Below are 10,797 nucleotides of genomic sequence, written 5' to 3'. Positions count from 1 at the left end.
ATCTCGTTTTCAAAGAAAGTTTCCAGTTACTCACACTGCATTATTCTAACAGTAATAATTGCATTGTTCACAAAACAACTGTATTTCAGCTCAATCGTGTTTATTATATGTAGTAAACAATAATACTAGCTTTCTTGTATATATATATATATATATATATATATATATATATATATATATATATATATATATATATATATATATATATATAAGCAAAGACAATAAACATATATTGTATATCACATGTGTAAGATTAATAAAGTTCAAAATGAAAAAATTCATATAATCTACAAGATAATTTCTTATGGCTGATCCATTAATTCATACTTACACAGCTGATTTGTGTATGATGTAACTCCTATTTTAATCAGACGAAAGAAAAGACTTGCATAAGCAAGACTTTTAATCAGTCACCCATATCACTATTTGTGCAACATTGATGGGATTTTATTACCAGTTTTTTAAATACGAGATTATGATAGAATAAACTGATATTCTGGTTGTTTAATTATAGACACTTTTGTCTAATAAGAACAAGAATAAAATAAAACTCAAATACAGCCAATGAGTCTCTCTCTCTCTCTCTCTCTCTCTCTCTCTCTCTCTCTCGTATCCCTTTATATGTACTTACATTTAAAGGCACAACGTGTATATGTTGTTTAAGTGGTCGAAAATATGGAATACGTTTTTGCTTAAACTAAAGACCAGTTGAAAATTAATTTAATTTGTTAATATTGACATTATGGGCCAAGAACGGCAAAAGTCAAATCCGTACAATCTGTGAAGTATTATCACAGCTGTGGATATTTCATACCAATAGTAACTTTTCTGTCTAGAGTAATTGTATGCTAATTGATATGGCAGATACCTTTATAAATACAGCGATTAAACAATTCTAACACTACCAGCATAGTTATATGAGCTAAAGTTAAAGAAAATGAAGGAACCTTCAGATACCGTGTTTTACATGAGATTAAGTCTGACTATAAGATACATTGAATAGTTTTTATCAAATTCTTGCCGAATTATAATTTCAACCGCTCCTTGATATATATATATATATATATATATATATATATATATATATATATATATATATATATATATATATATATACTTCTACTCCTTTTCACCTAAATTAGGCAAATTTCCACTCCGTCAAAACCAATTTTTATTTGGAGTTGGCACAAGGTAAAATAATTTCAAATGCAAGCTTTTTTAAGCTTTTCATGCACTCTATACACATTTCATAAAATAAATTTCATTTTTCAAACTACATTTAATATCCAAATTTATGGAAAAAAACCTCAAACAAGAAACAAACGATCAAATAGTTCGTACTTTCTTTTTCTTCCATCACATACGTTGTTTAAATCTGGTCAGCTAAAACTTGAGTCCCAGCGTAGATGTTTCCCATCATTTACTCCCTTTTGTTGGGTTTTTGTTGTTTTTGCTATTGTAATATCCACCAGGTCAGGGAAATTTGCGTTTTCATTGGATTTGATGAATCGCTGCGAGTCAGGCAGGATAATGATATTATAGTTGTTCCCGACCAGTTAAATATTTGTTTGACATATTACTGTTAAATTATAATGCTGAGAAAGGTGGAAGTGTACCTTGCCAACTGAAATAGTATGAATTGAAAGTTGTAAGATCGTTGTTATCATAGATGGTCATGCCAGTGGGTTTTACATCCTGAAATTTAATGTTAGGACTGGTCTTCCTGGTCTCAGGATAATGTGACTGTGTGGTACATCATGCTACATATCTGCAGCATGATACACCCGTGCTAGACATCTCTATAAACTGCCACACTGCAGACATCATAGCGATATGACTGGAATTATTTTAAAGCTACATTAAAAATCGAAATCACACACACATGCTGAAAGTAATTGCACGCGCCACAAATAAATCCATTTTGATTGTAAGGACTGGTAGACGGTAAATTAACACTTTATATTTTAGGGAAAAAAAAACTATATTTTGAATCTTACACAATGTTTTGGTTTGTGCCTATGATCATGTTTCGGCAATAACTTTCCATCATTTTCTGACGAGGAGTTCTTCTGTTTATGCCAGGATAGTTCTTACACTTTTCAAAGGATCACTATTGTATTCTCGTACAGATGGTGCCCAGCTGAAAGTATGAAATGACCAGCTTGAAATAAATAAATTAAATGTTATTTCTAACCATCATAATCTTTTATTTGGATATTCTAAACCACAAAAATGAATGTGTACGTAAGATATCAACTAGCCTAAGATAGTTAGGAATAACATTTATTTGTAAAACGGCATGAAATTAAACGGTAGTGAAATATAATCCGTAAATACACAAACATGGATGATGATGATATTCTTTTATTCCTCCATTTTCTGAAGATTTTAAGACAAAAAAGAAATGCATTTAAATACATAGAATCACAAAAATAGTGGATTCGTTACTTATTGAAATTATTTCCAATAGCAAACGAATAAATAAATTAAAATCATTACTAAACTAGATATATAAATACACAAACATGGAAGAGAGAGAGAGAGAGAGAGAGAGAGAGAGAGAAAATCCACCAAATTCAGGGAACCGGAACAATTGTTGTCTTTCTGCAGGGTTAGGTATTCAAGCGTTTTGTTATCTGAGTTTGATAAAAATCGTGATCTAGCACAATATTTCTTGCAATTATACATATAGAATGATATTAGATATCTAAATATGCATAAATTAAATTTATCGTGCTTAAAGTCACGGCTGAATTTCAAAATTATAATAATTACTACGATAATGTTGATGTCCTCTAACTTTTAAGGCTTTTCAATAAGTAAAGCGATTCAAGACTTAAAATCTCTAAAACAAACAAACCCGGTTAGGTTCATATTATTATATAAATTCTAAGAACACATCTTCAGGTGTAAATATTATCTCATCTTACTGATACGTCTTGGATATTATTTTCGACATCGTATTAATTAGAGTTTGGGTGTAAACATTATCAGCATCTTATAAACAGGTGAATAAAGATATTGACGGTTGTGCAACTGGATAAAGTTTGAAAACCTTGGCTGTGAAAGTACTCGTTTTATATGAATACTATGTACTTATCTCCATTATTGTATATGGTGTGCCCATACTGAATTATGTACTTGATAATTCATTAGTGTATTTGACAAAAGAAATACAGATTTATTTATGGAAAAATGAGACACCCCTCTCCTTGGACAAGAACTAGTTAGGGTGCAATTGCCTTGACAACTGCTTACAGAAGGCGATCGAAAGACACGAGATGAAAATTAAACAGAAAACAGTATTCCATCATGTTGCAGTACGAAAAATGAGAAACAAAATAATATATCTCATTTTTGTATCTGTTTTAGCATTAGACACTCAGAGAATTTTAAAATAAATTAGATATAAATGAGAAAAACAGCAATTTTGCAATTTTGTATTTTATTTAAATATTTTATATTTGGAAAATTGAACGCTTGTTGGATTTAACATGTCTTGTTCTGTTAGTTTAAGTCCTTATATATAACAGTGTGAATTCATTTAAAACATTTAGGATTATAATTGTGATACATCAAAACTATTGGCACAATATCACAACAGAGTGAACTTAATTTGTATAACCACTTGAACTTATTTGGATTACTCGATAGTTTCAGACTTGCGATAGAACGTTTAGGACTAACTATGATTTCATTTACAAACTGTTAATTTTAATTTTAGGGAAATAAGTTGTATTTTGAATCTTACAAAATGTTTGTTTTGTGCCTACAATCCTGTTACGGCAATATATTTCCATCATTTTCTGATGAGGAGTCCTTCTGGACATATGGCGTTTGGTCACTCTATCGATGTGGGATAAAATGGGATAAAGCTATCAATTATTGGGTGGTCAAACTATCCATGTAATAAACTCCCATAAATATAATGCATCTTTCAATAATGAATATAAACTCCCATTAATATAATAACCTCAACCGAAAATTTAGTAAGCCACATTAGCTGTAAGAATAAAAAATATAACCAGTAAATGTTCGAAACCCATTAATGGTAAATGTAATAAGCACTGCCCGTAGATATCACAATATAGAGAATGGCTAATTGTTTCAAGTGTAATATTAATTTGGGCATTATTTATAATTATTCATAATTTATCTAGGAACGTGTGTATGTGTATATATCAATGTGTCTATAAATATATGCATATACAATGAAAGTTTATAGAGTTTGATCGTCGAAATGTCATTTGAAATGACGCCCAGGCCAGCCCACATTATAGATGTTGAATGAAAGAAAAAAATGTTGGTTGATGTGCTACATAAACCCGATCATTGGTCTTACTTAAGCAATATCATTAACCATATGAACCATGTATCACTGATAGCATCAAGACAATCAGAGATGCATGCAGTTAAATGGCCTGTGGATTCGTGTTATTATGTTTAGGAAAATTCATGGTTTTGAACTGGTCCATACGTACACCGAAAAAAATTACAAAAGACAAAACAGTTCTCTACTTTAAATGGAGGTCAAGTATAGGGATAAAAACAATTGTATTAGTGAGTTGTTCAGGACTTAACATTTTAGATGCAAAGAAATAGAAATTCTTTAAATAAATAAATAATTTGTTTCACGTAATATGCAATGAACGTAATTGTAATCTAGATTTCCATTTGAAATTGCCGAAACTCTTGATGCATCTGATCAGTGGTAGACAACCACATTAACATAAATGGATCATGTTAATAGGCACTCGTCTGCAAAAGAAATATTCTAATGGAAAATTGAATGACCGGAATTTATTACTATGCTGGCTGTACGAGGCTACACATGGGATAATACTGTGATAACACTATTAATCTGTGCAGCAATTTTCATATAATTTACAATACTTGAGTAACGAAATGTTTGCTACATTTCACTCAGTCTTTCATAACGTATCCGTCAAAACCTATCTGTGTTAGCATTCAAACAATTACCGCAAAGGTACCAGTATTTAGAGACATGACTCAAATATGCTTAATTAAACACTGATTCGCTTTTATATCTCGTTTTTAATACTTGTGACAATATAGTACGATACATATGAGGAATGCAATCTCCACTTTTCTTTTCTAGTTAGAGATCTATGGATTTTAAAGATTAGATATTGAATAAATATTTAGATATTGGCGTCTCGAAAAGAATTACCAGAGTTCATGGGGTTTTCGATTCAACTTCCGAAACATACTTTTATTTTACCTGCCTGTACAATGCATGTCACTGTTAAATCCATTAACATTCTAAAAGAAACGACAGACATACTTTTATCCAAATCTAGGTTTCTACTTCTTGCGATCAAGCATGATCGAGACCAGCGTTAAACATAACCTGACCAATATACCCAATAAAGTGTTGCCGGTATTGTTGAATATTTGTCATATAAACAATGACTTTTTACTATTATAACAATATTCCACATAATATGATTTTGCAGTGCTATCTTTACTACAATTTATTGAGTGAAATGTCGAGATCTGACAATATGCACTCGTCTAACATAAACAATTTTTTTCCATAAAAGTATATTTTCAAAAACCATCACTGCTTTCATAGCACTGTTGGGTTTTAACTATTCCTCTTTTGACACAGCAAATAATATATACACCGTTTTGAAAGACTATAGATATAGCTATCATGACAAAATAATCACTAAATGCCTTAATCAGTATTCGCTTTCAAAACAAGTCTTCCAATTAGCAAACAAATCAAATGCAACTAACAGGACATTTGCTTCCTCCAGTACCTGATAAATGGTAATAATTAGAGTCCTTTTATCCTTTGCTAATATTCTGTGATTATATTTTGCATAGTGAACTCAAACTATTTAGAAGTCAAGCTTTCATGGCTTTGGCGAAAGCTATTGAGGTTATAAAAACACAAATAATAAAAACTGAAGCATTTGTTTTCGAAATGACAATTATGTTTATATCATAATGTGCTGCACTATTAGGAACTAAATCACAGTTCACCAGCCAAATATAGATGAAAAGCATTAGTTTCGACAGTTTTAAAAATAATGTATGCAATCAATTTCCTTCTCTTCCTCTGGCCTAAAAAGTATGAAAAGTAAGTCAAGCTAAAACTATTGAAAGGCTTATACAACCGTTATACAAAAGCCACATCTAGCCTGTAATATATTGTTTTTAAAAAATATTATCAGGTATTGCAAACGAGCAGACATTATTCAATGTCAATGTCAGAATCAAAATAATATATAAAGCATATCTACGTTTTTTGAGTAAATGCTTACCGTCACGAGTAAAATAAGTATAAAATTTTCATGAAAGAAAACAAGCCTTGCTGAGTTTCCTTTTAATGACAAACGTTATACAGCATATAGTATATCAGAGATACAGTGTATCTACTATACATATATTTTATGTATATCACATACAAATACACATACATGCATTTCCAACGCAGTTACGATTGACTGCAAGCAACTGTGTATTTACAGAATGAATGGAATAAATGCAGTCTGCAGATACCTTTAATGTCTGTCCGCTAGAAAAAGTAGTTCTTTACCTTTAGTGACTAATCACAATCTCCTTTTATTGCTTATTTTATTTTCTGAACTACTTTTTTCATATGTCACTTATTATTGAACCATGAAAGATGGTTTCAATGAATAAAGTAAGGGACTACAAACATAGCATAGTTATGTGCTTGAAAACTTAACGTGCCGCATATTGAAAAGAGTGGGAAATATAAACTAAGCAATATGAGGAACAAGTCGGAGCTAATTCAAACATTTAAATGTATTACAGCTGATCTAGGTAATTAGTATGATTTAATAACATTGTCGCAGAAAAGAAACCGAGTAAGTTTTTGGACTAAATGAATAAAACAAACACAATGTAAGAAAGATGGAAATTTATGAAATGAATTAATAAAGAAAAATATATGATGTAAAAATACAATGTTTCTCTCACGCTATCAACAAACGATTGACTCAAATCACTCTACACAACATTCACACATTGAAAATAAACCAAAATATGAAATCAATATGAAGTACAGATCCATGAAACCTCATGGACTGCATATATGCTTCAAACAGTATTTTACACTATAAGAGAGATTCACATAATCTCGAATATAACTCCGATTAAGATTTAAAATAATCTTATGAACACAACTATACAATTGGAACAATAATTGAACCAAACGTATGCTTCTAGACCCCTTGTACAGTCGCATGATTCCTTGGGTTGGCCCACACTCTTAGCGGCCGCTCACACACTTTATGGATCCACCACATGTACAGTCATACGTTACACGTACAGACAGAATACAGCACCATTTTTGAATTTGCTACGTCTACGTCCGTGGCACAGACATACGAATATACATACAGACGTATCGACAGCACGCAGCCTTAAATACTCTGGAAACTCCAGACAGCTCTAAACAACTTTATACAGCTTCAGACAGTTCTAGTCATATTCACAGTCACTGTCACAATCAGAGCGACAGTCACATCATCCCTATGGCTGGAGAACAATGGAGAGCGTACACTCATTGACGTGATCCAAAACGACCAGTCTCGATTTAGAAATCGATCTTACTTAAATCCATAAGAGAGTGAGCCTAAGTCAGGGTTAAATAGCCGTGAATATCATGTTATTAATGTCCCTTCGTCGCAAATAATTTCTTGAGATGAACATGTTAATACAGTCTCTTACCTGGAAAAACACTTATTCACCCTAGATAACGTTGCACGCATGTACAACGAGAAATAGTCACATAGTTATAATTGTGTGACAATACCTCTCCCCAAAAAAGAAACAAATGTACACATTTTTTTTTAAAAAAACCCTCAAGAATAAAAGAAAAATAACTACTAATGATATGTTACAATATTTACACTGGTTATACTGAAATCTGGATTTTCCATACTGGGTAAAAAATTATCCAAATTTCCACTCATGCCCTACTCAATTAGTATGCCCCTATATTTTCAACTCCTCACGGTGTGTCAGCGCCCAACGCATCAATCGGGCATTAGCGACCTTGGCCTAGATTAAATTCAATAGGGGTTGGTGATCAGTCTCGAGAACGAAATCTCTCCCAAGAAGATACGCATGATACTTCTCAATTCTCCACACTATGGCCAAACACTCTTTCTCAATAACGGAATAGTTTTTTCTCCCTGAGTAGCAATTTCCTACTCGAGTAAGCTACTGGTAACTTGTTATCTTGCTATTGCAGTAAAACTGCCCCCAACCCAGTTTCAGAGGCGTCTGTTCATAAAATAAAGGGTTTGCTAACATCTGGGAATTTTAATATAGGTGCACGGATTAATTTCTGTTTCAGCGCGCAAAAAGCTCTATCCTGTGGCAGTCCCCAATCTACTTTGTTTGGTTGCCCCTTCTTTGTCATATCAGACAGTGGGCTAGCAATGGCTGCAAAGTTTGGTATAAACTTTCTATAAAACCCTACTAGACCTAGAAATGAACGAACTTGCGTTTTGTTATCCGGTTTTGGTGCGTTTCTAATCGCTTCCACTTGCTTGGGTTGAGGTTTCACCTGACCCGAACCACTGACCCTATGACCCAGACAATATAAAAATGTATAGCCAATACTGCATTTAGTGGGTTTCACAGCGAGGTTCGCTCTGCGGAGTCTATTGAAGAGTTCCCCCAAGACGGACACGTGCTCACTCCAAGAATTCGTGTACACGAATATGTCGTCTACAAAGTTATCAACGCTTGCTCAACCTTTTAGCAACTTGCGCATCAAACGACAACAGGAGGCACTGGCACATACTAACCCGAATGGCATTACCTTGAACTGATATAATCCTTTCTGGGTCGCAAATGCTGTCAAAATACGGGACCCTTGAAAAATGGAAACCTGCCAATATTCATTGTACAGATCTAATTTGGAAATCCATCGGTTACCCGACAACTTCGCAAATAGACCCTCCATATCTGGCATTGGTTCTGTATCGAACACAGTTACTTTATTTAATTGTCGGAAGTCGATACAGAATCGGTTCGTCCCATCTTATTTTCTGACTAGCACTACAGGAGAAGAATATGGCGAGTTGGAGGGGTCAATCACCCCCAGATCTAACATTGTACTCACCTCTTCGTCCACAGCTTCTCGTGCGTTGTATGGTACCGGATAACCTTTGATTCTAATGGGGTAAGATGTATTCAGTTTAATTCTAAGGTCTATCAAGGTTGTACAACCTGGTCTGTCGGTGAATACGTCCGAGTATTTAATCAAAAGCGCATTAATTTGTTGACGCTGCTCTTTGGTCAACTCCGCACTCACATCGACATGACCTACCCATTCCCTTGCAACACCCACGTGGATTTTTGGACTAAATGAATAAAACAAACACAATATGAGAAAGATGGAAATTTATGAAATGAATTAATAAAGAATAAGATATGATGTAACAATACAATGATTCTCTCACGCTCTCAGCATACGATTGACTCAAATTACTCTACACAACATTCACACATTGAAAAAAAAACAAAATATGAAATCAGTATGAAGTACAGATCCAAGAAACTTCATGGACTGCATATACGTTTCGAAACGTATTCTACACTGCAAGAGAGATTCACATAATCTCAAATATGAACTCCGATTAAGATTCAAAATAATCTTATGAACACAACTATGCAATTAGAACAATAATTGAACCAAACGTATACCCATTGTACAGTCGCACGATAGTAGTAAAGTGGGGCACTAGAGCGACAATGGGAATTAGCATTGCAGACCCCCCTGGGCAAATATAGCGACAAGGGAAATTTAACATGGAGAAAAATCGTGGGCAAATATAGCGACAAGGGGAATTGAACATGGGGGGAATAAAGTGTGGGTCTATCTAGGGACAAGGGGGAATTGAACATGGGATTTTTTTTTTTAAAAATTTTTTTTAAAAAAAAGGGGTAGGCAATCCAAAGTCATTCTCTTTTCGAGAAATGTGGGTGGCCCTGAAAAGGGCCTTTGGTTTTATGTTAATGTATCCATTAACATAAAGGGCATCTGCGGCATCTTCTTGTCCTCAAGCTGCGTCTTACTCGAGGGCCATAAATCAGTGTCCTCTTGAGGCAACCTTGTCTTTCTACATACACTCTTCGTATCCACAGACTGGTATCTGACTTGTCGACAACGGTCCACTTGGACCGGATATACATGAGCATGTCCGTCCTAAACATCATGGAAGACACAAGGATGGATGATTCGACTGTGGTCCACATCTTGAAGCGACGAGAACAGGTGAATCAATGCAGTGAACTGCGCTTATTTATAGGTAGAGGAAGGATTGAAACGGATTGAGTTCATTCACCAATCCGAACACGCGTTACAAAATTCAGTCAGCCCGCATCCAATCCGAAGAGAGCAGTTTGTGACGTCACGTGGTCTATATAGATTCGCTAGCGCCTGTGTGCAGTCAATCTATGTGACAGTGATTCAACAAGACGGAAACTCAGAAAACGATTCATTGGGGTGCACCAGCAGTGGAGACCACCCAAGGGAACCCGGACTTACTTTCAGAAGAGGTAAATTGGGATTTTGTGGATTTTCTTACCTCGCAAGAATTTGTTCCGGAACCTTCGTTACCTTCTTCATTACCGCAAGTGGAGAATTTTAGACAGAGACAGAAAGAAGAATTGGAGAAATTTATGCAACGACAAAAGGAAGCGGAACAAGCTTTTCTCCTACAGCAACAGCAGCAAGAAGAAGAGGTAAGAAAAAAACAACAGCAACAAGAAGAAGAAGAAGTA

At 34.1% G+C, this 10,797-nt stretch overlaps 1 protein-coding gene across 1 annotated transcript in view; it reads right to left on the bottom strand.

Moving 5' to 3' along the window:
- Positions 1 to 257: 257 nt before the first annotated feature.
- LOC149795929 (adhesion molecule nephrin-like) overlaps positions 258 to 10,797 on the bottom strand; it is a 149,316-nt gene continuing 138,776 nt past the window's right edge. Inside the window, exon 21 of the mRNA XM_089963891.1 lies at positions 258 to 2,140. Coding sequence (XP_089820017.1) covers positions 2,100 to 2,140 — 41 coding nt within the window. The 3' untranslated portion in view covers positions 258 to 2,099. The remainder of the gene's footprint in view (positions 2,141 to 10,797) is intronic.

This window comes from Sinohyriopsis cumingii, chromosome 7, assembly GCF_028554795.1.
Source record: "Sinohyriopsis cumingii isolate HCF-2022 chromosome 7, ASM2855479v2, whole genome shotgun sequence".
Classification (NCBI taxonomy): Eukaryota; Metazoa; Mollusca; class Bivalvia; order Unionida; family Unionidae; genus Sinohyriopsis; species Sinohyriopsis cumingii.
This window is presented reverse-complemented; position numbering and strand designations above follow the sequence as displayed.